This window comes from Cyprinus carpio, chromosome B7, assembly GCF_018340385.1.
Source record: "Cyprinus carpio isolate SPL01 chromosome B7, ASM1834038v1, whole genome shotgun sequence".
Lineage (NCBI taxonomy): Eukaryota > Metazoa > Chordata > Actinopteri > Cypriniformes > Cyprinidae > Cyprinus > Cyprinus carpio.
Genome location: NC_056603.1, coordinates 28,770,325 through 28,785,581, shown reverse-complemented (window position 1 = coordinate 28,785,581; position 15,257 = coordinate 28,770,325). Strand labels below are relative to the sequence as shown.

Below are 15,257 nucleotides of genomic sequence, written 5' to 3'. Positions count from 1 at the left end.
GCAATGTTTGTCATTACTGAAAGGACGGCTTTAATACTTTAACATGCTTTTCACAATTCTCAGTAAATGCATTTAAAGACTATTTACAAAGTATGAGTCAACTAAGTACGTAAATGAAGCACATGTTTCCAAAGAAGAAAGACTTTAAAGTTCAGTCTTTGGATGAAGTGCAATGTCAATCATTGTTCTTCAGATTATATTGTAAAAAAAATAAAAAATGTTAGATAAACAGACAAACCTAGAAACCATAGATATAAACATACAACTCTGCCTAGACTTGCCCAACGCCAAGAGACATACTGAACCCCCTTTCACTCTTAACATCTAACAGATTGTCTGCATTGATAACACACACACCCACACACACACACACACACACAAACACACGCACAAGCAACCACATGCACAGGCATAACGTCAGGACCCTACCTTGCAGTTTAAAGGTAGTAACAGACTAACTTCTACACCCTATATTTTCAGAATGACATCACAGAAGAGCATGGAAAACAGAGAACAAGGGATAACCAATATCATGATGCTACACTTATTGCCAAAAATAAAAATAAAAATAAATAAATTGTCATCCTAAATAGTGCATATTAAATTGTTTAAAAAGATCATTGTACTTTATCTGTATTATATATACACACACACACAAATATTATATACATAATAAATTAATACTTTTACTTAGCAAAAAATTTATTAAATTGATCACATGACAGTAAAATCACGTTTAATGTTACAAAATATTCAAATAATTGCTGTTCTATTCAATAAACCTTCCCTCTATAAAAGAATCCTGAAAATAAGCGTCATCAAAAAATATTATGCAGCAAAACTGTTTGTGTCACAGTTATGCTGCTGTGGCAGAACAAAGGAGTACAGACACGAAGGAGTTGCAACATTCACAGCCTTTATTATAGCCGAACTGGCAAAAACACAGCAGCATCAGGAGACACACACGCAGCACAAGGACTAGACGTTTGAGACAGCACACCAGACACTAGGAAACACAGAGCTTAAATACACATGGAAACTAATATGACACACCTGGGATCGATGGCACTAATCGGGGAACACCTGGAACAAATGATAATAATCATGACAGGAACGGGAAGGACTAAATAAGGGCATAAACATAACATTGAGCACGTGGTGGGGGAGGAAAACGCACACAAAACATGGAACAGAGTCTGACAGTTTGATAATAGCAAGAAATGTTTCTTGAGCACCAAATTAGCATATTAGCTAATTACTCCAACACATTACTTCAGTCTTCAATGTCCCATGATCCTTCAGAAATCACTAAATGGAGCTTTGCCATCACAGGAATAATAGAAAGCAGATATTTTGAATGGTTATAATATTTCACCACATTACTTTTTTATTATCAAACAAATTTAGCCTCAGTGAGAAAAACAAAACAAAATCTTACTGACCCCAAAACTTTGAATGTTACTGTATGTATACTGTACATAAAACTAAGGATTTTGATAGATTTAAGAAACCCCAATATTCTATTATAATAGCGTCAGTGGTCAGCACTAGTTAGGTTGCAGGTTTGATCCCTTTAAGGAATGAGCAATGAGAAGAGGCCATCCTTGTAAGTGTACTATAATCAAGCTTATAAAATGACTACAAAAATAAGTAACATTTGTTAATAAAAACACTAAATACGATATTGTGTTTCTCGAATTTCATTTATTTAAAAGCATTTTGAAAAATAAATACACTGTCCCAGTTTTAGTCGACAAGGGCTGCACTAAAGGCTCAAGTAAATTTACATATTGATGGTGTAAAAAGTATGAGCAAACTGGATTGTGAAACCTCTTGAAGAGAGAGCAAAGACAAGCTAAGGCCTGCAAACCCAGTGACTGAATTCACATGGAACGCTTTCTCTTCATTTTACCATGCAAAAACATATCCTCATACACACGCAAGGCCATAAACAGATTGGAAAATGTCAAGTTTCACACTTTCTCTCATCAGTGAACTTTTTTGTAAAAAACAAAAAAACTAAAAGTCAAATGAATGACAAATCTGAAAGGATAATGCAACATGTATCATCTCCATTTTTTATGATCTGGAATATGGAAAATACCGTAACACTTTAGTAATAAGGACCAATTCTCACAATTTACTAGTTGCTTATTAGCAAGCCTATAGGCATATTGAATAAGACTATTAACATATTGACTGTTTATTAGTACTTATAAAGCACGTGTTCTGCATGACCATATTCTACATCCCTAATCCTACCCAATACCTAAACTTAACAAATACCTTACTAACTATAAATAAGTAGCAAATTAGTAGTTTATTGAGGCAAAAGTCATATTTAATGGTTTGTTAATGGCGAAAATTGGACCTTAAAATAAAGTGTGACTGAAAATGCTATACAGACCATCATGCTATAATATTTGATCTAAAGCTCTATGTAATGTTCTTTTCGATCCAGTTCTTAAAGTTTGCTACCCGTGTGTAGATGGTGTACAAATCTGGATTACAGCCGCGCAGATCATATCCGAAGCTCACTAGCCCCAGCAGTTCCCAAGCATGATGAGAATCAGCATCTTCTGATCTGCTGCTGGGGGGAAAAGGCTCCAGCCCTAAAGTGGGTTGGGAATCAGCAGACAGTGAAAGAATAATCCCTCCAGTTTCAGAAGGGCAGATCATGGATGGGCTGAGTGGATGTTGTCGTCCACATAGCATGTTGTCAGTCATACTGATCAGTACCCCGTGTTTGCTGAATTGCCTTTCGCACTTCACCACATCAGCTAATTCTATCAGTCCGGTCCGGGCGGCCTCGGGGTCTGTGTGTGCCCTGTTTTGGCCTGCTACGGGCCAGCCGGTGAGGAAGGCCTGCTTTGCAGTGACTTCTCCACCCTGCAGACGCGGCAGGCACACAGGGGACACATACTCACTGATTCGAGCTTTGTCCGCTAGCTTCAGTATGGCCAGGTCAGAGTCTAAGACATGTGGATCATAGTTCGGATGGATGAAGATCTGAGAGATCTGTGTGGGAACAGAGATGATGAAAGACTTGAACTGAAAGAGGCTGGTCAGTTTGAGAAGTAAATAATCCTACAGACTACCTGGCAAAGCCTAAATATAGATTATCGATAAGAATGTGACTTGAGTTTTAATGCGTATATTCAGTCTGCAGTATCCTCAGTATGGCTTTGGGCTTTCCAAGAACTTTCCAAGACATAAAATATGGTAATGCTGTTGGCTTTATGGAAAGGTCTCGTTCTGTCAGGAATTATTTAGTGTTTTAAGATGAATTATTACATGCAATATATATGTAACACAAATAAATAGATAATTAAATGGTGCTATGTTTGAATTGCATTGGTAATTTAGAGGAGCTGCTAGAGGAACTTCTGCAAGACATATTGTAGTCTGAAAGCTCTTACCTGTATGTGCTGTAGTCTCTTGTTCTCTCTAAGGTCACTGAGGTAATGTTTTCCCATCACTACATTCAGATCATCTGTACTGAGCGCTTCAGTCTGTCCAGGCTCTGTCACACAATGAGCAGCCACCACAACCCAGTGCTGGTTGACCAGAGCCCCGCTGCAGACAAGCTGCCATCTCTGCTCCTTCTTAATCCAATCTTTATCTTCCTCTCCCTCCCCTTCCTCATCTATGGCAAACGTGTCCCCCCGTCTTTTGGTCCTTGCCATAAGAGGGTTGGTATTGTACAGACGGGTATATATGGCAGCATGCCATGGCCAGTGAATCTCTGTAAAATTCTGGGGACTGGCACCTGGCAATTTACCGCATACTGGAAGAGAATGAATGCCAGTTCTGTGAGGGAGTGAGTTCTGGCACAAATTTCTAATTATATCGGATTATTAGTGAGTGCCAGCTTTGAAAAAATAAATAAATAAATAAATAAATTAAATTAAATTAAATTAAATTAAATTAAATTAAATTAAATTAAATTAAATTAAATTAAAATATTAATTAAATAAAAACAATATTATTAAATAAATGTAAAAATGAGTGTTAGCGGTTATTGGAATAATAATGTAATTCTGCTTTGTCAGCCAACATCTCTCAGGGTTATTAATGTATTTGTAAACAGGAAAACAGGTTACACAATGTTTTAAATGTAAAATAAAAGTAGTAGTAGTAGTAGTAGTAATTATTATTATTATTATTATTATTATTATTATTATTATTTACGTATTTACTGTATTTAAAATATGGTGTAGAAACAGTTTTCACTCAGAAATTACTAGTAAATTTCACAAATAATTACAAAAAAATGGCATGTGGGCCATTGGATAAAATGTGAAATTTTGAAATAGAAAGACTGAAATACTGCAATAGTATCTTCTAGTAAAACATACTCTAATAATCTTTGTTTTTATTACTATTATTACATAAAAAGTAAATATTATAAAATACATTTATTAATTCAAAATTATATTATGGATTATGGGACAAATTATGTAATTCTGCTTTATCAGCCTACAGTTGTCAGGGTTACAGTTGTCAGGGTTATTAGTGCATAGAAAATATTTGTAAATAGGAAAACCGAACCCATGACGTGCTTTAAATGTGTCAGTGCTTCCCCCACCTGGTGAACAGGAGAAATGGCGACCACTCCACTTTCCAGTCTTTAGGCATGTGCGGCGTGCACTGCCAGAATGCTTGTAAAGCGCTGAAACACACTCATATTCTATGCTGGTGTACACATGGTGGAAAGTTGGTGGCAAATCTCCAAAAACAGAAAAGGCTTTCTCCAGTGTGTCTGCTTCAGTCCCTCCCTGACTGGATGCAGAGTACAGCTTGTGGACTGGACTTTTCCTAGCATTAAAATGGATAAAATGGGGATCCAACTTTGCCAGTTTAATGTCACACGACCATGAAGAAATTAAAAATGCCTACCTTGAAGGAGGTTGGAATTTCAAGACCTTCTGCATCACAAGTTTGAATTAGAAACTTTAGTTTATGTTGTAGCTGTAAAGTTTTTTTGTTGTTGTTGTTAGTGTGTTTGCAAAAGGTATTTCATAATTGCTTTGCAACTTGAAGTAGAGATGGTACCTCTGACACACAGGGGCTGACTGCCGCTCCAGGTCCCATTCTTCTGGCATGTTCTTTTTGAGTCTCCACTGAGAATATATGTGTTGTTGCAGAAATATTCAACATATTTTATTCTGCCATCAGAGCCTGAAACCTCAGTGATGTATCCATTGTGGAATTGGGGTGGAGGAGGTGGACAGTCTTTTATGGTCACTTCTGCAATTCAAATAGCAGTGGAACCAGTAACTAAAATTTGCAATGGTCCAACAAACAAAACAGATTTTTAGAGCATTGTTTAAATGTAAAATCTCTACATTTTAAAATGCTGAAAGATCTCAATAGAAGCTGATGTTCTGTGATCTCAAGTTTGAAGAAGCATGACTCCCAGGCATACATGCACACCTGACTTTGATTGTAAGCAGCTTTGTCAGTCTCAAAGGGTGTTATACCGAAAACAGTTGTCATAACTACATAAGTGTCAGCGTACCCTTTATGCATACAGGAGCACTGCCACTCCAAGTGCCATTGGGAAGGCATGCCCGCTGAGATGCTCCCTTGAGCTTGTACGGTTTATAGCACAGATACTGAACCGAGGTGAGGATGTCACCTTCCTTGTACCGCAGGAAGAGATCTCCATGTGGTGGCTTCTTGGGGGTTGCACAGAGAGGTGGTGCTTGTCCGTGGAAAGCAGCAAAATATGATGCAATATGTAAGCATTAAAAATGAAACAACATTTTTTGCTGAGAAATGAGTCTCAAAGGAATATCTCTGTAAGCGTGAATCCATGAAGCCCACTCAGTAAGAACAATAAAAAGCCACAAAGAGGTCCATAAAATTAGGAAAAACATACACCTACAGTCAGGAAAGGACTTCAAACATGCAAATGGTTGCTCTGAGCACCACAATATCAGATGAAGAGAGTCGTACTGTTTTTATCCAGTTTTAAATTTAATATGTGGTATGTTGACCTTTTGCAGTAATTATAGCAGTACATCTCTCTGGCAAAGTGTCAATATATTTCCTGAGAACTTCAACTAATGTTATCCCATGCCTTCTGCAACTCAACCAAAGGCTCTCCTTTGAATGTACAATAGATCTGTCCAGTTTATTTTCCAACTATTTTCAGAGGTCCAGATTTTGAGGGAGGCCAGTCCATCATTTTCAACATTCCAGCAGATTCCTTCGGTCACAGGTAGTTCCGGAATATATATGTAAGCCTGCAGCTTGCTTATTTAAATATATATAATTTAATAATTTTTTTTTTAATTACACACACATATACATATATATAAAATTAAACGGTTTATGCTTTAAATTTATATTCAATTATAAATAGAACTGCTAATAAAATATACTCAAAGCTATGTAAGTAAATAACTAGATAACTAACTAATTAACTAACTAAATAAATAAAACGTGATGATTAAAAATTTAAATAATAAATAAATAATATTATTGATTGATTTTGTACCTGAGAGTTCCTGGAAAGTAGCAAAAAACCCATCATAGTTATTGTAGCCATCTGACACAAAACGAATATGCAGAGAGTTTCCAGAACTTCTGATTGGTAAAGGGCTTTCATCCCCACAGTATCTGCCAATCACAGGTGACTTTGGACTGTCCCCATCCCGCACCTCTACATAGTCATATCGACAACTGTGGTCAGATTCCAGGCTAATCGTTGAAATCCTGAACACGTGTGAACATTGAGAAAAACTGTATTGAGAAAACATACTGTACAAATTTGCAATATAATAGCTTCTTCAAGATGATTCAGTTGAGAAATGTTTAAACTACAAATCATTCATTAGCTTTGTAGCTTTTACAGCAGATACCTGAGTTCCATTGTTGCTCCTTGGCCAACTTGTAGTGTCCATTCACATTTGGCATTGATTGGATAACTTTCTAAAGTCACATGACCATGTGGTCTCTGGATAACTTCTCCGCATGCTAAAGTTGGCAAAAAGAGTTTGTATGAGAAATTATTCATATGTTTGTGACAATAAAAAAATAAAGGTAAATGTAATGTATTAAAAGGATTCTGTAAAGGACCAAATAACTCACTGAGACAGTCTCCACCAGACCACCCTCGACGACACGATGTGCAGTACCTGCCTCTAATGTAGAAATCATCCTTGGCCTGCCAGGTGCCATTGTTGCAAGTCTTGCAGTTATCAAAAATGCTGCAACCTTTTTGGATACAGAATTTATTTACTTTATAAATGAAGTTTATGAAAACAGCAACTAGAAAACATAAATGCATAATAAACAAATGAAATATGCTGAAGCTCATATATTTTTAAAATATCTATTTTGCACAGACGTGTATGCAAAATAAATCCATAATATGAACTGCTGAAGCTGAAAATTACACTTCCATTTCATCTAAAGTTTAAAAATTCTAGAAAGTTGTGTTCCCTCTTACCCTGGTGAAGGATGCAGGGGTCACACTCATCCAAAACGTTTCGACAGCAGGGTACAGCGTAGCCCACTTTCGTTCCCTGAGACGGGCACTTACATGAAATCTGCTCATACTCACAGCAGGTACGGCACATGGCGTTCCACTGTGGGCCGGGACATTTATCCTCCTGCGACCTAAAAACTAAATCAAGCAGACTACAAGTCAGAGACATACTGTCTTGCATGCTTTTCTAGAATTCATGTGACTGACGTTAAGTGAACAGTGTCTTCTTCAAATAAAGTGGTCACTGTGATAAGTTTCAATGTATCTTCCTATTCAGTCAGGGAAAAGTCATTATTTTTTACAATCAGTCAGCGAAAGCTGATGTGATGGTTTGTGAGTCAATATTGTGCCAGAGAAAAATGTTAAGACAAGAAAGTCCATCTTTAGAGAAATAGTTCCCCCAAAAAATTTTAATTCGCTGACATTGTACTCAACCTCAAGCCATTGAAGATGTAGATGAGTTTGTTTCTTCATCGGAAAAGATTTGAACTATCATTTGCTGATAAAAACATCACAATAATCCACAAGTAATCCACATGACTCCAGTCCATCACTTAATGTCAATTAATGTGTTTGTAAACAAAACTGTGAAGATGTTTTTAAACCTTTAAACCCTCGTTTCTGTGTCCATAATCCATAATACTGATTTCTCCAGTGAAAAACTCCATCTCGTCTGATCAAGCACTTTTTACAAGGGAAAACTGTTCTAAACAAACATGTTAGTTGATGTGAAAGGGCAACAAGGGATTCACTTCCTCACTGGAGAAGCGTTATTATGGGTTATGGACTCGCAATGGTTTAACGTTAAAACACCTTAATGATCAATTTGTTTATTCACAAGATGTTACTTGATGCATTGGAGTCGTGTGGATTACTGTGAAGTTTTTAATCAGCTGTTTGATGTAATCTCTCATTATGATGTAATGCTAAATTTCTCCAAATCTGTTCCGATGAAGAAACAAACACATCTATACAGTATCTTGGATGGCCTGAGGGTGAGTACATTTTCAGCAAATTTTCATTTTTGGGTGATCTATTCATTTAAGTTCTCAACCATGTCTTGGCAGGTTCAAGTCATGCTTTTGTCATAGATCTGATTACCAGTCTTGTAATTATAGTCTGTGGTCTTTCATCGCCCCTCAGAAGTTTAGCTGTGACCATAATATAGACAAAAGGTGAGCAACTGTGATAACTGAGCAACAGTACTATAATTATAACTCTGCTTCTGTTTTTGTGGAAGCAAGATTCTCGTCTGTGTCTTGCTATCTTTGAGTTTGCAAAAAATGTCCCTATAGTCATTTCCTGGCGCATTTATCTCATATCTGTTTTTCTCATTTCTGAGAAAATGTCCAAAGAGATTTATGCACATCAAGCACATGTATCCAGGTTTACTAAACACTAAACAGAACTGAATTAAACGTCTGTACTGTAACATTTGGACAAATGATTATGTCAAATTTGCAAGCAACACAAGGACAGCTGATGAATATTTAAACAGATTCACAATTTTCAGCAAGTCTCATATGACCAAAGTCAGCTGGGACATAAGGAACACTCATCTAAATCTGATCTTTAAAGCACATTTGAATGGAAAGTAACCTGTAGAATAACATTATGTGGTGTTAAAGCACTAAACATACTGTATAGTCAGAAAAACACACTTTCCAGTGGCTGTGGTATTTAAATTACACAGTGCATTGCAATAACAGTGTCTGTGTCAGAAAAATATAGTCATTATTCTTGAAAGAAAATGTTACAGTTTTTTACAAAACTCTTACCATTGGGCCAAGATGCTCCAGTGCCTAAAAACTGAAGGAGATAAAGAAAGATAGGGAGCGAACCAGCATGGTATCCACACTTAGGGGACATCCATATCCCTGCGCTCAAAGCCAGCTGGCCTGAGGGAAAGAGCATTCTTCTGCCAAGACTTCTGTTGTGTCAAATGAGCTCCTGCAACATGAGGCCAGTGATTAGAACCCCCCAGTCTCTCTGTCTTTCCTCTCTCTTCTCTCTCAGACAGTTCCTCTTGCTTCACTCTCTCCCTCAATTTACAGTCGGTTGCAGTTTCACTGCTCAACTGTTGCTGTGACGTAAGACGTTTGATACAGAGCAAGGGGAAACCTTTAACCCATTCTCTTACCAATGTCATGTTTGTATATTTGTTAGACACAGTTACTAAGTTACTTCTAAATATTCCTCTCCCAGCAAACCAAACAGTTTTAGCAGCTTAGGAACAAAAGTTGTAAATGTAAAATATATGTATATATATATATATATATATATATATATATATATATATATATATATATATATATATATATATATATATATATATATATATATAAATATATAATATACATATATATATATGTGTGTGTGTGTGTGTGTATGTATATTATATATATGTATATATATATATATATATATATATATAATTTTTTATATTGTAATATTTTTTATGTTTAATATTTTTTTAAATATATAATAATTATATATTAAATTTAAATATTTTAAATGGTGTAGCATTTATTGTGATGTGAATGTATTCTACAAATGACTGACTTTGAGAACTCTTTTTCATTTCCTCTCTCTCTCTCTCTCTCTCTCTCTCTCTCTCTCTCTCTCTCTCTTCTTTTCTCTCTAAACCCCCTCCCCCATCTGTTTCTCCATTTGACTGATCCATTTGGATTATTTTCTTTACATGTAGACTTTCAGCCTTCTGCTGCAACTTTCACTTTTGATATCAGAAAAATATTTGTGATTCCCTAAGGTTGGTGTCACAGAGACAGATGTGAGTTATTTTCTAGTTTGGTAGAATGGTTCAGCAGGACAGACTAAAGAGGAAAACATTTCTCGTTTGTTTTGAGTTCCCATGGAAACCGAGTTTCCATGTTCTTAACTGTTCCAAATACACTCATTCTGTCTGAACGAAGAAAACTCCCTGCTCTTATGACTGTGATGATTAACAAATGTGTCACAAGACACAAAGCACACTGAAAAAAAACCAACAACTGTTGATCTGACATATCAATATTTATAATTAGTTAAGTATAGTCTAATGATAATTTTGTTCAACATAGGATCTCTGCAAAACGCCTTAACTGTTTTCCAGTTTATTTTTTATTGCTGCCTGTTTCCACCCTCTCTTCACCATACAGTATTAATTTTCCATATAAACCCTCCTCAAGTTCTTTTCATTCTCTCTAAACAATAAAATCTGTACCCCAATCCATACACCACTGCAGCTTTGCATGTTTATGACTGACTGTATATTGAAAACAAATTCTAAGATGTTTATGTCATCAGAATGTTTAGCAGTTTTACGACTATTGAAGTCAAACATCAATGTTTCCATCAGCAGGCAAACAGCATATGCGTACAATACATTTACCAAAATGATCTACATGTTTTTTTGTTTGTTTTGTTTTTTGAGGGGTTGTCATAGATGTTTTACATGCAACTCTGACATTTAATTTGTTTCAGCTGTGGCAGCTACATACAAACAAAATTCCACAGAACCCTAGTGAAAAATAAATATACTTAATTGTATTTAAAATGTATTTAATTAATGCTTTCATCAAGCACAAACTTATTGCACTACAAATTCATTTGTAAAATACTATACTTTTTACAAATGCATTTGATAAATGATGAAATATATATTTTCATCTTTAAGAAAGTACTGGCTAGGTTCATAATTCCATCTACAACATGTTTGAAACTTGTTAAAAGTGATTTTCACACATACATACCCATATAAACTAACTGGATGGAAACTTTGAAAGAGGACGCTACTTCATAACCCTAATGACATGTCCATGCTCACTCAGCCCAGCAACTAGTGTCGATAAGGGATGAACGAAGCAACGCATCTTATGATCCTGTAGCTGTATGAAGGCCATATAATGTATGTCTGTGGGGATTGTTTGTATTGTTTGTTGTCATATCATTTAAGTAAACAAGGATGCTGTATGATTTCTCACCTAAGACTATGGCACAAGAGACAATATCACATTCTGTGTATTGATATTTGTTTGTTCCTTCACCCCTTAAAAGTGTCATAAGTATTTTAATAATGTGATTTTAACATTGGCCTAAATATAGGCTACAGTATGTTCAGTGAAGGGAGCTTGATAAGTTAGTCTCTCCTCACCTTATACTTTCATGAGCTCTGAAATTCACAAACAATTGGTTTTGCTGTACTTTTGCTAAACATCTGAACTCGGTAGAGTGCACACTATTGGAAATCTATGATGCAGATTTGGCACATTTTTCAGAAGAAACCTTTAGAGTCTAGAAACTCATTGCAGCTAAAGACACAAGTCTATCCATTTACAGTATTTCAAATCTGAGAATGATGAAATTATTTTAAGATGATGCTGTGTAGAAAATGTGAGGTATGAATTAAAACATCCAGTATGTTTCTGCTAACAGGTGCTGTAAGGGCAGAGTTTCCAAACACAACTTTTGCCTACAGGACAAATGTAACACTGGGGGATTTACAAATAAAACAATTTAATTTGTTAAATATTGAAGTAATACTTCAGTAATTTATTTTAGCTGAATCCTCTGTTGACCTGTCATGATTAAATGTACAATGCAATACATTGTATTTGAGTTCTACTTGTTGAGTATAAAATAAAATAGTATAGATAAAAAGAAATGTTTTGAGTTTCAAATAATTGTAATCATAATTCATAATGATGCAGTACTTTGTATAAATATGAACTTTACCTTTTCAATAATTTAACTTCAAATAGGGCTTTTCACAGTTTTCCATGGTTGCAAAGCTGCTTTACATACATATGTGATCCTGCACCAAAAAACAGTCTTAAGTAGCACGGGTATATTTGCAATACCCAAAAACACATTGTATGGGTTAAAATTATTGATTGTTCTTTTATGCCAAAAAATCATTAAGATATTAAGTAAAGATCATGTTCCATAAAGACATTTTGTAAATTTCCTACCACGAATATATATAAGCTTAATTTTGATTAGCAACATGCATTGCTAAGGACTTCATTTGGACAACTTTAAAGGTGATTTTCTCAGTATTTTTCTAATATTATTGAATCACTCTGGCAATTTTTAAGGGACATTTGAACGATTGTTTCGATATCACAAACGTTTTACTTCTGTTCGGGGCAGTCACAATCCATCAGTGTCTAAGAAATATTGGCTTATATACTTGCACAGTTATAAAACTTATGATGGAAGAAAACTGTAATCACTTATTGAAAACCTAGACTTGCCTCTGGATGTTTTGAGTTAGACTCAACTACCAAATAAGAAACATTCAAGAAGCATTACTGATGGTGTGTTCTACTTAGCATCTCTTGCTCGAGGGCACTCTGAAGGGAATAGGGCCTCTCTCTAAAATATTCATGGACATTCTGGACAAAGTTCGCTAAAACGTGCATCTGCAATGAGAAGGAACACCGAGGGAACAGACACTTCAGTACTTTGCCACTCTGGCACACACTCTGCTCAGCTCTGCAACATTTAGTCACTGTATTTTAATGTTGGTCTTTTTTTATAGCACCTGCGTAACTATTCTAAGTTGCATTCACAAAGTAAAAGATTAATGGACCATTAAATACATTTGAATAATGCGAAATGGAAAATGGAGTGAAGTGTCTGCAAAACGTGAGGTTTTATGTAAAAAAAAGTATAATTAATAATTTTAATGTATGACAAATTGCTTATGATGTGCCTTGTTTGTAAGAACCTTCGTATGAAAGTATAGCTTTTTAGATTAATTGCCAAAATCAGTTACAATATCGCTTCTTACTCTTATTATTTGCTTTGCTGAATTACAATTAGAAAGCCTGTCTAAGTGATTAATATGATTCTTCTGGTTATGTTTGAGCTGGCCCAGTGATGAAGCAACCTGGAGCAGACAAACAGTCTTTTTAAATATTTTATTAAGGTTTATTTTTGAGTTGTTGTCAAAAGTGGCTTCAAAAGTGGACATTCCACATACAGTAGGCTGCACCTGATCTCAATGAAATCCTGCAGCGGGCCGAAGATGCCTCCAGGTCAGCCGTCCTCATTCTACTGGACTTGTCTGATGCATTTCATGCTAATGACATAGAGCCCATACAACATGACAAAACCTGTTCTTAAAGACCAGCTCATAGTCTCTGCACCAATCTCCTTTCAGACAAATTGGCCAGGATGAAAGATCAACACCTGTAACCCAACCTATCAAAGACAGGCCTCCTTGTCAACACCTTCCAACCATAAAACATAACAACATCTCTATACAGATAAGCTTATTTGGTTTTCTTTGACCTTCTAGCAACTTTTCAGTGCAGACTTGTTATCTAGAAGGCACAGAACCAAAGTTTTAGGTTTTTACAGATAAACCATAAACCACCGCTTTTTGTATATTCATTAAATAAATATGTTCTAAACATTTGAGTGTATTTCGAAAACCCATGTTTTTATATATTTTTATATATTGATCTGGGGTGCATTTCCCATGCATCAATGTAACTCACTGCTTAAGCATCATAGTACGATGCCACGTTGGTTCAACAATATACGACTGAGTAATAACTTCTGCAAAGTCATCAGTTTGAGGTCTCCGAGATGCTGTTTGGAAATGTCCATTTGAACTATGTTTTTTTGGAAAAACCGAATAGTTTAACTATGTTGGTAACAGAAACTTGCAACCAGTTGGCTAACAATGCACCTGGTTTGGCTTTGTTCCTCTATGCCAACATCTCATTTTGGGAACCTGCAAACAGGTATCTAACACCCAAACCACAACATATCCTAGTCTTCTTAGCAGGTGCAAAGCTCCAAAATCAGTGTGTGCACATTCATGTGAAGAGTGACAGAATGGTGGCAGGGGGAGGATTTAGGCACAACACCTGCAGCTTTTTCATGCTCGTGGCCAGACATTTTGGGAACATGGTCTGACCAGCTGTATGTCTGGCAGTGCATTCAAGTAATAAGTAACAAGTCAAAACAGAATGACAGCAGGATCAGCTCACACATGACAAAACAACCCAGAATGTTGTGACCAAACAGTTCCACATCAAATACATTTTTAACAAATGAATGTTGAAAATGTCATTGTTGAAAAAAAATGCATTGTTTAATGGTTACTTTAAATGTACTAGGCCTACGGATAAATGTTATGTCACTGGTCTGCTGTGGGTTCTCTCGCTGCAGTGGCAGTGTTGGATGCCTTTTGCAGTGTGGCAGCTGTGACCATCATGTGTTTATGGTTGGCGCTTGATGTCCCCGCATTTATTCCCAATCTGTGGTGTGAGAGCTGCAAATCATCGTTTGTTTCATGACTCCAGTAGGGACTGCTTGTTTGGAGGTTTCATTTTTCCTTTCATGACCGCACACCAGTTGACTGTTGTTGCTCAATGTTGTGTCTGCTGTATGTACACTGTAAACATTTATAATATTATCTGATTTGCTTGTTTTATTTAGATGTATCCTCATGCTTATGCTTGTTAAAATGCTTTGAGCACTATCTGAAAGCACTATATAAAGTGAACGTTATTATAAGTAGTATTAATGCTGCCTTCAGATGCACCTGGGAAACGTTGTACCTTGTTATTACTAAACAAAAGAATTGCCTGTTTTGATGGGCTATGGTGATGGGAACGTTTAGCTCATGTGAGTGTATGGCTGAGTACTGTTCATTTCTCTGTGTGTGAAACTTTTTCAATAAGCTAAAGTTACTGAGTGTACCTTTAAGTAACAACCCGCCAACTAATCACGCCACGTAACT

The 15,257-nt window shown here is 36.0% G+C and overlaps 1 protein-coding gene across 1 annotated transcript; it reads right to left on the bottom strand.

The window, feature by feature from the left end:
• Positions 1-1,416: 1,416 nt before the first annotated feature.
• On the bottom strand, positions 1,417-9,557 carry pamr1a (peptidase domain containing associated with muscle regeneration 1a). The gene is given in 12 exon segments (XM_042728207.1): positions 1,417-3,018; positions 3,420-3,787; positions 4,589-4,818; positions 4,900-4,946; positions 4,949-4,971; positions 5,056-5,250; positions 5,522-5,714; positions 6,507-6,723; positions 6,870-6,984; positions 7,099-7,224; positions 7,460-7,636; positions 9,277-9,557. Coding segments are annotated over 12 exon segments (2,409 nt in total). The 5' UTR covers positions 9,413-9,557; the 3' UTR covers positions 1,417-2,436.
• Between the last annotated feature and the right edge of the window lie 5,700 nt (positions 9,558-15,257).